Raw genomic sequence first — 13,366 nt, forward strand, 5'->3', positions numbered from 1 at the left:
TGCTAAAAGTCCTTTGTGGTATGTAGACATCACAGCTGGCTCAGGGTTTATATGTTTGTTTGTTTATATGTTTGTATTATTGTTTTTCTCTCTTAGATGAAGCCAATAAAAGAGCTACGGCTGTCTTTAACCCTTTACTTTTTCTTTAACATAGAAAGTACTCCTGGGCCAGTGCTTCTGTGTTTTATGTGTGTGCGTCTGTTTTCTCAAACCCCCAGTGAGTCACAGCAGATTACTGCTCATACTGAAAAAGGTTCTGTTCAACCTTCAGGATGAGCAATTGCTCAATGCAATCAGCAGTTTTCTTTGATAGAAAACTTTTTACACAATAAACAGGACTTAATAGTACAGCTTTAAAAGTATTATCTATGATTGGACTGAATTGACAATATATTTCTGCGTAACAATTGTGGTGTTATTTGTAAAGTGCCTTGAGAAGACATTTATTTTAAATCAATAGTATATAGATAAACTAACTATTGAATTGGACCTCAATCAGACTGGATGGAGACCATCTGAACAGCGGTTTTTAAGTATTGCTAACGAGTTTCAATTAGATTTTGATCTAGGCCATGATTTGGGCATTCTTACACATAAATATGCTCTGACCTACTCTCTGTTACGAGGCCATTGTCCTTCTAACAAGAGAACCACCACCCCAGTTGCAAAACACTTGGCTTTTGCACATTTTAACAGATTTTCTTCATGTATTTAACCTTACCCATCTTCCTCTAAACACTAACCAGCTTCCCAGTCCCCGCTGAAGAGAAGCCTCCTTCACAGCATGAAGGTGCCACTATGGCATTGACAGTTTAAATGGGACTTTTTATGTCTTCCTTTCTGCCACTCTGAGATGATATGTTAAGAGGGATGTGCAGTATTTTATTTTATTTATTTGTACTTTTTAAAGCAGTCTTAAATTCTGTGTTTCACCTAGGCTAGAGCACATTCTTTCACATGTTTACCATGTCCCCCACAGGGCTAGTTGCAAACTGCAAATGGGACTTCTTATTGCTTCTCTTATTGTCTCTCTTTCATGTAAACCAGATTTGTGCAATGCACATCTAATATTCTAATATTCTCCCACCTGAGTGGTGAATTTCTGCAGCTCCTCCAAAATAAACAGGTGCCTCTTGGCTGGTTCTCTAATTAATGCTCTGCTTGCCCAGCTTGTCTGCTTAGGTGGACGAACATGTCTACGTGGGTTTGCAGTTGTGTCTACACTTTCCCTTTTAAATAGATAATTAAAATTGTTCTGTGGGATGTTAAAATTCAGGGATATGGTTGTTTAACCTAACTCTTCCTTAAACTTCTCCTTAACTTTATCCATGACTTGTCTGGTGTGTTCCCTGGCCTTCTAGTTTCTGTTTGTTTACTAATGATATCTAACAAACCTCTGAGGCCTTTGGAGCACAGCTATAAGCACATTTCAGATTTTCGCCTGTAAAATATATGAAAAATGTATTAATTTCCTTTCCATTCTCAAATATTTTCCTCTGTGTTTTTCTAATACATGCAAAATACATTTGGGTTTGTGGCTGCACTGTACAAAATGTGGAAAATGTCTATGGGAATGAATAGTTTTGCAACTCACTGAATATCTCAATCTCTCATTCCTGTAATGTGCTCAGGCCACACCCTAAATTGAGCGACTAACAGCCCTAGTCATTACAATATTTAATATGTCGAACTCAGCATAGAACAAGATTGTTTTCATTTGGCCAAATGATTAGATATTAAATAAACAATGTAGCTAATTACATGTTTGGTATTAGCTAATAGGTTATTAAGAAAAGTTAGTTTCTGTTTGTTTGTGCACAATGGCATGCTTGTTTCTTTGTGTACAATTAAATAGTGGTCCTGTAGGACACCTGTTTGCAATTGCATTCTAATCAATGCTTGGGACATGTAGTCTTTAGCCATCCCTTTCTCTCTCATTTTTTCTCTCCTTTTTGTATTTGTTTTATTTCTTCCTCTCTTTAAAAGCAGACGGAGAGCTCAGACGAGCTGGAAGCTGTCTGGGAGCTGATGGCTCTGCTTGAGCAGGGGGAAGGAAGGTATGGAGCAAATTAGAGGCAGATATGGGAAAATAATGACTGGAAAATAATGACTGTAGTATTGTGGGTAATTAGCAGGTATAGCACCTATGGAGGATTGGGAATATAATGATGTGAGAAAAAGACAGAGAAAAGGGAGAATGAGGTGAAAAATGTGTGCAAGCCTAACAAGTAGCAGGAAACTAGGTGTGTGTATGTGTGCATGCGAGAGAGAGACAGAGAGAGAGAGAGGGAAATTGTATGAGAGGGTGTTTCATTTGACTTTGCAATGAAGGAATATAAAGTGTGAGGAGGTATGTAAGTGACAAAGAGGGCTAGATTAAGAAACAGAAGCATGTATGTTATCCCATGTGTAGATAAGTTTGTGCAGACTGTATACAATAAAATAGCATGACCTTGGTAGGGTCACTCTGCTCTGACAATATTTGCCAGGGCATTGTTTCAAATCAATAACTCATTAACAAAGTACAAAGGAAGTTGCTGTGGGTTTGTGAGATTCTTTATTAGAAAAGAGTGTCTGCAGGCCAGCGAGGTCATCGGCGTGACATCTCAGCTAGCCTCTCGCTGCCGCCCCGATTGTCAGGTGAAATTACTGCGAGTCATTAATTGACATAAGGCAAAGGAGAGCGGGCAGGCAGACAAGGCTGTGTTTGTTCCAGGATGACCTCTAGGGCTGTGTGCATATGTGTGTACCTGGGTGTGTGTCCGTATGTCTTCATTTGGACCAGCCTGTATTTACAGCAGGCGTGTGTGCACAGAGAGGGAGCAAGAGGAAGGGAGAGAGATGGAGTGGGAGACTGAGAGGGCAGGGAGCTCGGTGGGTGAGGAGGTGCGAGGGAGGGCAGGATGGAAGTGTTTGATGGTTGACCTGACTAGAAGATTGGGAGCAGGGATCTGAGACCGGCAATGCAGGTTCGGCTGTGGTCAAACACACAGCTGCACACAAATGCGTGCATGAACAGATGTTCTGTGCTACAGAAGATGCATGCGCAGAAATGCTTTCACAGATGAACAAGCCTAAAGTCCAACTAAAACTATTCCTTTTGAAAACTTTTTGGGGGCTTCTCTAAATACTTTTACACATGTGCTTGGATTTTGGTCTTAAACACATGACAATTCCATTCTTTTATGGACGGACGGATAGATCGGAACAACTCTTTTCAAGAAATTCAGATATTCATCATGTTACAAATGAAACATGTCTGTAAAAACTATATTTTTGAATAACTTATTTAAATAAATCCAGACCTGTAAAACACTTCAATCGTATGTTTTTCCAGGCGTTCAGGACTATATAGGAGACCTATAATAAGACAACTAAAACACGTAAAAACAACAATAAAAAAACTAAAATAAAAAATGGCATCCGCCCAATATGTTCTCTGCAGCAAGCAAGTACTGGTCAATGAACAATCCTGTGACCTGGTTCACATTTTAAATGAGGTTCCTACCTGTCCTTAGAAATGCTGAGCCAAACTTCTTGTCATAGCTGTGGGTCAAAGGCCAAATAAACTCTGCCTGTATAGCTGCTTGTGGACCACAGGTTGGCACAAATGGGAGAGGGTGAAAAAGAGCAAAACTCCAGTCACCGACAGAAACAGGGTACTGCTGGATTGTTGAATACAACAATCTGTGTGTGTGTTTGTGACCTGTTTCCTAATATGTAATGTGTTCATGTGTACACATGTATTTTATTGAATCCACGAGGCGATTTGTATTACGTCGTAAACAACAGGACAGCAACACTATGTGCTAAACACAGACTAGGACAAGGGCCTCAGTGGACAGATACAGCTGGGATTAAAAGGTTTCGCCTGCACTAAATAATGGAAGCAAATACCCTTAGGAAACCTACAAGGTACCATTCAAAAATGACACATGCTGGTTAAGCTAGAGGTGCAAACAAGAAAAAGTAGCCAACAAGGATTTTTCCTGTATCAGAAATGACAAAAATGTTCTAAAAGGCATGACTAGTTTAAAAAGAAACAGGCTTTTGCTGAAGTACTAAGAAACCAAATACAAATCTGTGGTTCCTGAACATTTTAGAACAAGAACTACCAAATTAAATAATTTTTCCAAGTATTACTATACTTTCAAGACATTTTGAAATGCAAATGGATTTGGTCTGTATATCATTAGTGTTTTTCTTGACAAAACAAAAAACAAACCAAAAAACAGAAAAAAACAACATTCTAGTTTATTTGTATGTTTAAAGGAAAAATGTCCAAGTTCTATTAAACATCAGAAGGTTGCCCCCCCCCCCGAGGAAATAATTCAAAAGGGGAAAGATAGAATTGTCTAACCAACCTAACCTCAAATGTCAATATGGCTGCCATGTGTATAAAACATGTTGATAGCTACAGTAATCTTTTGACTTCTGCTTGTGTGCGTCCTATTAAATCTTTTTCAAACATAAACACATTTAAAACTACTACTGAAAAATGTTCTGCAGTGTTTGAATGCATTAAATATTGACACATACATTGGAATTAACTAGTATTGCTAACTGTATTTAGCCTCCTTTTAATTTTCCAACTTGCGACTAAAACATGGATAAAGTTGGGTTTGATGTAATTCTTAGTTCCAGCTTCAGAAATAAATGCTATATAGTATAAGGAGCCGCGGATGCTTGTTCTCAGTTTAATTTTTATAGTTTATTGAATATTTTTATTAGACTTCACCTCCAAGCAGCATCTAAAACAAATATCAATGTGCTACTGTTTTGTTTTGTTTTCTTTTTGGACTGTTTGGCCTTTTAGTTCTACATGCTACCAATTTGCTTTGTATTTACCACTTTAACAGCATATATAAAAATGAGTACCATAGATTTTGTTGTTGAAATAACACTAAATACAGCCAGAATAAAAAAGCATAGAGCAAATGTGAAATAGCTCCCTCAGATCTGAAGAGTGATCTTCACTATTTGTCTTTTAATATTTAGGTAATAAGTTCAGTAAAAGAAAAAAACAAACTTTTGAAAAACGTGATAAGCATTGCAGTCATTTACACAAATAAGTGGTGCTTAAGGCAAGGCGATGCTCAGTGTTTTTGTCCTGGTTGCTCGTCCCCCCAACCCCCCTTCTTCTTTCCAGGGCCTGCTAGCCTAATCCCAGCGAGCCAGCCTTGGGTGAACTCTTTGGAAGCTTCTTAAGCCCATGAATGTGCCTTTTGTTCCTGCCATTCCTCCGCTTGGCTGACAGAAAATAGCTAACTGGATTACTGCTAAAATTCAGAGTAAAGTGAACTCCCAAACTTCTGTATGGCTAAGTGCTAAGACAGTACCCCCACCCCCTACCCCAACCCATTCCTCCTCACTATCCTCATCAGTATCCCTCCCAATTGGACTTTCTATCCCTCCATGCCTCCCTCTTTCTCCTCCTCCTTTGCTATTATCCCTCTAAACATGGGCCGGTGCTGTGGAGATCTGGAGAAGAAGAGAGCGGAGCGATTAGATGAGGTTGAGAGGTTGCACACTATAAACCCAGGGCTAAAAAGTAAGAACCCTAAGAATTGTTAAGAGCTTATTAATGTGTGTAAGGAAGCGTATTAATCAACTCAACTCTATCAGTGGGCTGCTGTGTGGTTGTGTGTGCAAGTTGACCAATCTTCATCAGCAAGGAAGAATAGGAATTTGCAACATAATTTTTTGGGGGTTTGGGTGTAATTAGGCAAAAAAAAGTCAAAACATTTGGTCTTTTGTGTTTATTTATGTCTAATAATATTTTAGGGGTACAGATGTATAGTTTTTAGGTTTACACATATGAATGGTTCTGAACAGCTTTTTGCAGGTCGTCTAGCAGCTCAACGGGAGTTAGTTTCAGTTTATGTATTTATATAGCACCAATTCACAACACATGTCGTCTCAAGGCACTTCACAACAGTCAGGTACATACATTCCAATTAATCCTAATCATTGAACAGTGCAGTCAGATTCAGTTATTTATTCAAATTGGATAAAACATTTTTCTGTCTAAGGAAACCCAGCAGATTGCATCCAGTCAGTGACTTGCAGCATTCCCTCCTCCTGGATGAGCATGTAGAGACAGTGGACAGTCACTGGCGTTGACTTTGCAGCAATCCCTCATACTGAGCATGCATGTAGCGACAGTGGAGAGGAAAAACTCCCTTTTAACAGGAAGAAACCTCCAGCAGAACCAGGCTCAGTGTGAGCAGCCATCTGCCACGACCGACTGGGGGTTTGAGAGAACAGAGCAGAGACACAAAGAGAACAAAGAAGCACTGATCCAGGAGTACTTTCTATGGGAAGGAAAAGTAAATGTTAATGGATGTAGCTCCTTTAGTCGTTTCACCTAGAAAGAAAGAACAGATAAACTCTGAGCCAGTTTTCAAGGTTAGAATCTGAAAGAGAGCACATATAATTAGTTACAGTAAAAGCTCAGTCAATTTCCATGTCTAGGAGAGAGAAAGGGTTAAACACTAAAAGACAGGGCCATGTGGATCATCGGTAGAAGGTGAGCATTAAGTTGCTGCCAGCAGAAGCTCGGACGATTCTCCTCTCCAGAAAGGTGTCACAGGTAGACACAGAGTCAGGCCAGGTGTAGCTTCTAGGAAGAGAAAAGAGAGAGAACATAAAGTTAAAAGCTGAAATAACAGCAAATAATGCAAAATTGGAGAGTAGTGTGAGAATGTAACGAAGAGGTTGAAAGTGGTCATTATGTCCTCCAGCAGCCTAAGCCTATAGCAGCATAAAAGCAGAGACAGCTCAGGATAACCTAAGCCACTCTAACTATAAGCTTTATTAAAAAGGAAAGTTTTAAGCCTAGCCTTAAAAATAGACAGTTTGTCCATCTAGAGCCAACTGATGGCCATTATTATACTAAAAACCACAACAATTGGGATACCTCTCTGTCAGATTGACCATGGAGTTAAAGATCTGAGGTATGATGAATAAAAACGGTTGGTTAGTGAGTACGTCTTGGTTAGGCACAGATGAAAACAGATGTCCTAAAGAGGTTTGATTTAATCCCCCACCCAGACTATGTGAGCTGAAGCCGAAATGCGAGCACATAAACGCACAATATCAATTCCCTTTTTTAGCCTCTTTTAGAGCATGTGTGTGTTTTCACATGTATGTGCTTTTGTGGGTGTGTGTAAGCATGTGGAAGCTTACTCCAGGGCAGGGGAAGGAAGAACAGTAAAAGCGGGAAGGAGTAGGTGTAGATAGAAAAGACAAGGTCATACGCACAATTATCTTTCTCATTTCAGTTTAAAGGTCAAAATTTAAGAGGCTACAACAAAAAGCAGTCATGCTCACTCATTAGTCTTGAACGCAAGTCTTGATACGAACATCTGAACACAAATGTGTACAGATAATTTTTTTGGTTTTTTATTCAAAAATGGGTATAACATTAGTTAGTCAAACATCAGTTAGTTATTTTTGATGGCTATAAAACAAGAAAAAGGACAAAACAATTCTGAAACAAGCCAAACACAGATCCACACAATTAGTGACTTGGTCCTCTGAGAAGGAGCACTTAAGCTTTGAAGGAGTAACTAGTTGGTTTTATTCTTGCTATCTTTGAGGATAATTAACATAAACGCAGCGCGACTCATATGATGGAGGAGATGCAACATTTACAAGTACACGTGCATCAAGTTAAACTCAAAGCTACAAAATTAATGTGTGCAATTAAAGTCTAAATAGTTTTTATTTGTGGTAGAAAACAAGGACTATTGAAAAAAATCTGCCATGTTCCCAACCCAGACAGAACCTCCTATTTAAGAGATTTTCTATTCATGTATGGTTTGGATCAGTTGTTTCATGATGCAGTTTCAGTAAAAAAAAAAACATTTGTTGCATCTTTGTAAAAATTTTAAAATGTGATAGAAAGCCTCAAAATACCCAATACAATATTCTCATAGTCTTTACCTGACAGGAACATTATCTCTGATTTGATAATAAACTGTAGCAGTGAGAGATAAATAAAACTCCAGCTCTTTTTAGGTGTATCATAGGAATTGTTCCCTTAGGAAGGTAAAGGATTCACTTCACATACATAAAGACATTAATGGATTGACTGATAAATATCTGGGAATGATTTATTGAATAATTCAACAAAATTCTAATTTTACATAGCTGTAATACTCGCTACATCATGTAGAAGTTGCAATAGGCTTAACTTTAGTAAATTAATTGAGTGCATCGCCTCTGAAACTGTAAACAAGGAACAATGGAATGTGTGGCATCTGACATGATCTGTAAGGGCTGCATAAATAAAGTCTATATTATCTATTAAAGCTATCTTTTGACCAAAACAGAGATAATTTTAAACTGTGACTAATGTTGTATTATATACTGATGTATTGCTTCAGCTCCACAAGTAAAACATGAGGCAAAAAAGAGACAGATAGTACACAGGATAGTAACTCCAGGATTGCGTGACACTGATGATTGTCTATCACAAACCTAATGTCAGATACTGTGAAGCAAATTCCTCACGTAAGGGAGATGTAAAGATGTGAGACAGAATAAGACACCGCTGAAGCTAATTATGCCTTATTGAAGAGTGTATCAAGGTACTGATGGAGAGGTGAGAAATAAGAAGAGTGCACTGACAGCTCACACAGCCTGTTAGTCCCACAGCAACCCGAACTCCTGTCAAAAACCACAGAGTGACGCTTTTCACACACATGCAAACAGACACTAAGAACCAATGTAATGTCACAGCCATGAAGCAAAGTTAGGCAAATATATGTCTTCTTGGGAATAGGCTACATAAAAAGTGATGTGGAAATAATGTTTCAAACATTACCTAAAATAACAATTTCAATAAACTTAATGTTGCATGGGATAAAACACAGGATGTCTTTGAAGGGGACAACATTGCTTTCATTGTTCATCACATTTATTTTGACAAAGAAACTAGATTTATGATTCATTTCCTTTGTTTAACCACAAGGTAAACTGGCTGAGCTTAGGTGCTTTAAGCCGTGTGTGTGTGTGTGTGTCTGTGTGTGTGTGCCCATGGTTAGAGTGTAGCTGATAAGAGTGTTACAGTGTGTTTGCAGAGTGTGCATTTTGAAGATAAAAATCCCAGTGGTCAACAAGAGCTTTGGGCCAGAGCTTCACTGACCAGCCCTTCATCTGAAGGAGGAAAAAAAGAGAGGGAGAGAGGGAAGTAGCCATGTGGTTAACACTTGCTCACTGAGAGGCGACTGGAGCAGAGCCAACCTCTTCACACACAAGCTGACCACACAAGAGCCTCTCTTTCTCCCTCTGCTTTCCAGCCTCCCTTCATCCCTAGTCACTTAACAAATCCCTTCCTTGATTCTTCAGCATGCTCAGTTGCCATTTGCATGTTCTTACCACTTTTCTGTAATCAAAATTTTGTCCAGTTTCCTCTTCCCTATTTTCTTGTGTACCTTTATTTCCTCCTACAACCGTGGAACAGTCAGTTTGTCTACATCCTCCAACATGCCTGATTTTAACAAACATCCATCACTGCCTCCCTTTTCTTCCAGTCCAAAATTTTTTGTCTTCACATCCTTGTCTACCTGAAAATGCTTCAAGTCACTTCACTTACCCGTATAGGTATGCGTTCGGTCTCAGTCTCTTTCTGTGGGTTGCGATATTTCTCATAAAATTCCCTTTTCTTTTTGCTTTCCTGTTCATCTTTGCGCTCTCTCTTTTCAGCTGGTTCATCTGAGGGTTCAGCAGAAAAGTCATTGGGGGATGCCTTTGCTGACTTCTCCACCTCCAAGTAGTTCTCATTGGGGTTGAGCACCAACACACCATAGCCCTCCTGAAACACATCCAGCACAAGTTTGTGCGTAAGAGCAAAGGAATCAGTTACTTTACCCAGTTGGGTTAAGTCAAAATCCAATCATTTTCCGATCTGTGAACACACCACAACTATGTGCAACCAGATTCCATCAACAAAAACACTCTTCAGTGTGGCACTGTTACTGAGAGAAGTACCAGTGCAGTGTTTAAAAATGACGTCAGAGAGAGCACATTGATGTATTATGCTATTTTAAATGAAACACTTCTCTAGACATCTAAAAACATGTATGTGGTTTAATCAGATGGTGAGATATTGAGTGAAAGCAAGACTTTTCGCAGCTAACAGGAAGGCTCATATATTACAGTTGTTCAGTTTCACCCCTTAGCGTTTAAAACTTTTCTCTATCATGGAACATGCTGGATTTTTAATGTTGGAAGCTTCCAGGAAATCTCCTAGCTAGGGTTAGAGTAAGGATATATGGAGAATGCTGCTTTAGCAATGCTAGCTGAGATAGTCGCTTGTACAAGACACTAGAGACAGTTTAAAATGTCAATTCGTCTTTATTGAACCTTTTTTTAATAACAGTAAACAATCTATTTGGCTACTGCTGTTTTGTCTTTGTCAAACACATTTAAAAAGAAAGTTAAACAAACTTTGTTTACAATTTCAGTTGAAAAATTCAAGCATTATAAAGAAACATTATAATTTATGCCCGTCAAAGCTCACCCAGTTTGTCTCTGAATTATGGTGTTTGCTCTTTGTGTTTAATAAAGAGCTCAGCAATGGTTATGTATGAGCAAATATAGTTACAACACTTTAAAGACACAGCTCCTCAGATGACTGTGGGGAAAGATGCAAATCGAGACTGAAGGAAATCGCAGTGAATGAGATAAAGGAGAGTGTCACTGCAGGGACAAGCTTGAGAACTAACTGGGGGATTGGAATTCAGCAGTGGTAGTTTCAGTCAGTGAGTAGCATTTAGTGACTCCAAAGGCCATGTGCCACTTAATATCAAACCCAATCAATACTACCATCACACAGTGAGGGTTCGCAATGAACACATCTTTTTGTAGCTGCTTGTGTTTGTTTGTGCATGGTTTAAAACTTCATTATTCAGCATTACAGACATATCTTTCAACAACAACTCTTTTAAATAAAAAAAGATCAAGGTTTTAGATAATAATATTTACATTAAGAAAAATAAATAAAACAAGTAAAAGTATTCTTAGGAAATAAGAAAAGCATATGAAGGAAGAAAAAAAAGGACATTCTACTGAAGCCAAATTACTTTTTCAACTTTGAACCCATTTTAATTAACTCTGTTTATTATTCCAAGCCCTTTGGAAAAAAAGCAGGAAATAGATGGATTCCTGCTTCACTTTGACTGTCCTTTATACACACAGCCCCCAGTGTAAATACATATGACCACACTAACACACAAGAAAATTCAATTCTTATTGCTGTCAGCCAAAAACATTTAAACACAGGCATTTCTAATAAACACACACTGAGCAAGAAATGAACAAGCAACAGCAAGAAGACCTTTAGAAGATATAGCTCAGTTTCCTCTGCAAAACTCCATCGGACACAGTGTCGTCTCATGGCAGCACGTCTTCTCTTCCTTTATAAGTGTTAACACAATGTGCTTGTCTTCCGTTGACGCAGCATGTGTGTGTGTCCCTCCTGCACCGACTGACATCAAACCTGCCACACACCCTGTGCCTTAGCACCTGCCGTGTGTTGACAATGGCAAAATGGCTCAAACAGCAAAATGACACGTTCTCACTTATTAATATTGTAAAATTAGTCCTGTTCTCACTAGCTGTCAGTCCAAGATCCCCTTCCTCCTTACATGTTTGTAACATTAAAGGTTAACATTTATTAAATTAACAATGAAATATAATTTTATTTGAAAACATACAATTTCTAAAATTTGTAATCAAACATGCAATTTCTAGAAAATGAAAAAAATATTTACATAGCTTTTAATAAAAATAGGTATTTTTATTTAGCTGTTGTGTTTTACACTACAACTCAATTTGATTACTTTTCAATTGTTTTCTAAAGCATAGCAAGTATAAATTTAATTTAAGAACTTATAACTTTTTCCATCCAACTGCTTTTAGTTTAAGCTAAAAACATTTATCATTTATGTGCTTGCACAGCAGAAGTGAACGGGATTTATTAGACAAGTTAAAGACTTTCATCATCCCAGAAAAATGTGCACACCCCTACTGAAGTTTAAAGACACAAGCCCATATAGTTGGATGAAAAAGAACTAGAAGAGGATGGTAGCAGAGGGGAGAACTGAGAAGATGGGTGAAGAAATTAAGTAATGCATAAATTAATAAAATAAAAATAAGGGGGAGAAGATATACTGCTGTGCACAATAGCTTTGTGCCACTGCCCACTGGTGGTGGCCTAATAAAATAACTGGCACCACCAGTTAAGCCAGTTAAAAGCATTTCATCCAAAAACACCCAAAGAGCGCTTTATAAGGGAAACCAATATGATCATCTTTTGTGCTGTATCATTAAAAAGACAAATAAGAAGAACACTTTCAACATACCCCAAAATAATGCCAAAACAACATCATTTACACAAAGCAAACAAAGAACTAAACACATAAATCACCCACTCTTTGTTAAATGGAACTAAAATGTTGAATGGGGTGCATCACATCTCACTGGTTCTCGGTAAGTAGAGTTTTCCTTTACCTTAATCCTGGTTTGCAGAGGGCAGAAGTTAATGGTTTAGATCACCAATCCTCATGTTCTGACATGAACCCTGTGTCATATAAACATGTTTAGTCCCACCCTGACCCTTAACTCTCTCCTTCTCTAAGCACACTAAAACTAACACCAGGATCCCAGCTCCTAGCCATTGCCTAGTCTTTAGGTGATGGCCTATAGCCCTTCCTTTAGAGACACAAATACACATAATAAACCTAACAGTGCTAACCCTTTCAGCTATCCAGTCACCCATGAGAAGATTGCTGTAAAGAAGACCAACAGCATTGGAGTGCTTCATCTGGAGGACCAGGGCTAATAGGTTCATCAATATGTCGGAAGCCATCATTCATTTGAACACTTAGAGGACTGCGTCGGAGTCAGGAAAACCAGGATGTATGTGACCGCTAACCTTCTTCTTTGCATCAACCGCTCTGGAAGTTGTCTATGTATTTGTAAAATTTTAACAGATTACGACAATTTTATTAATGATGGAAAAAAAATATACTTTCATTATTAATATTCTAAGTACTCTATTGTGATTTTCTAACATGATATAAAAAACCTAAATGTTTTTTTTTTTTTTTTTTATCTTTCCCACCACATTTTTGTCCAATATCTAACTCTGCGTATTTGCTTATTTTAAATTACATGAGTCTGTCATTCACCTTTCTGTGGTTCAGTCTATCTGTCTGTGGGGCTCTGTCTCACTGTTAAGTTACCCCCACCCCCTTTCACACACACAAACAAAAATCGTATCTTTTATTTTGTGATGTGCTGTCAAAGTGTGAATCCCACACAGATGCCCATAGCAATCTTTGGGTCAACATGCCTT

At 38.3% G+C, this 13,366-nt stretch overlaps 1 protein-coding gene across 5 annotated transcripts in view; it reads right to left on the reverse strand.

Moving 5' to 3' along the window:
- The window catches only part of fam172a (family with sequence similarity 172 member A), a 213,827-nt gene that overhangs the window by 119,570 nt on the left and 80,891 nt on the right, over positions 1-13,366 (reverse strand). For 4 of the 5 annotated variants that reach the window (XR_007040801.1, XM_047382490.1, XM_047382489.1 and 1 more), the window contains exon 7: positions 9,602-9,820. The exons of the other annotated variant lie outside the window; for it this stretch is intronic. Coding sequence is in view for 3 of the 4 variants with exons in the window: in XM_047382490.1 (XP_047238446.1) it covers positions 9,602-9,820 (219 nt within the window). In the remaining variant the exon portion in view is untranslated. The remainder of the gene's footprint in view (positions 1-9,601; positions 9,821-13,366) is intronic. 5 annotated transcript variants of the gene reach the window in all.

The sequence above is a fragment of the Girardinichthys multiradiatus genome, chromosome 12, assembly GCF_021462225.1.
Source record: "Girardinichthys multiradiatus isolate DD_20200921_A chromosome 12, DD_fGirMul_XY1, whole genome shotgun sequence".
Taxonomy (NCBI): domain Eukaryota; kingdom Metazoa; phylum Chordata; class Actinopteri; order Cyprinodontiformes; family Goodeidae; genus Girardinichthys; species Girardinichthys multiradiatus.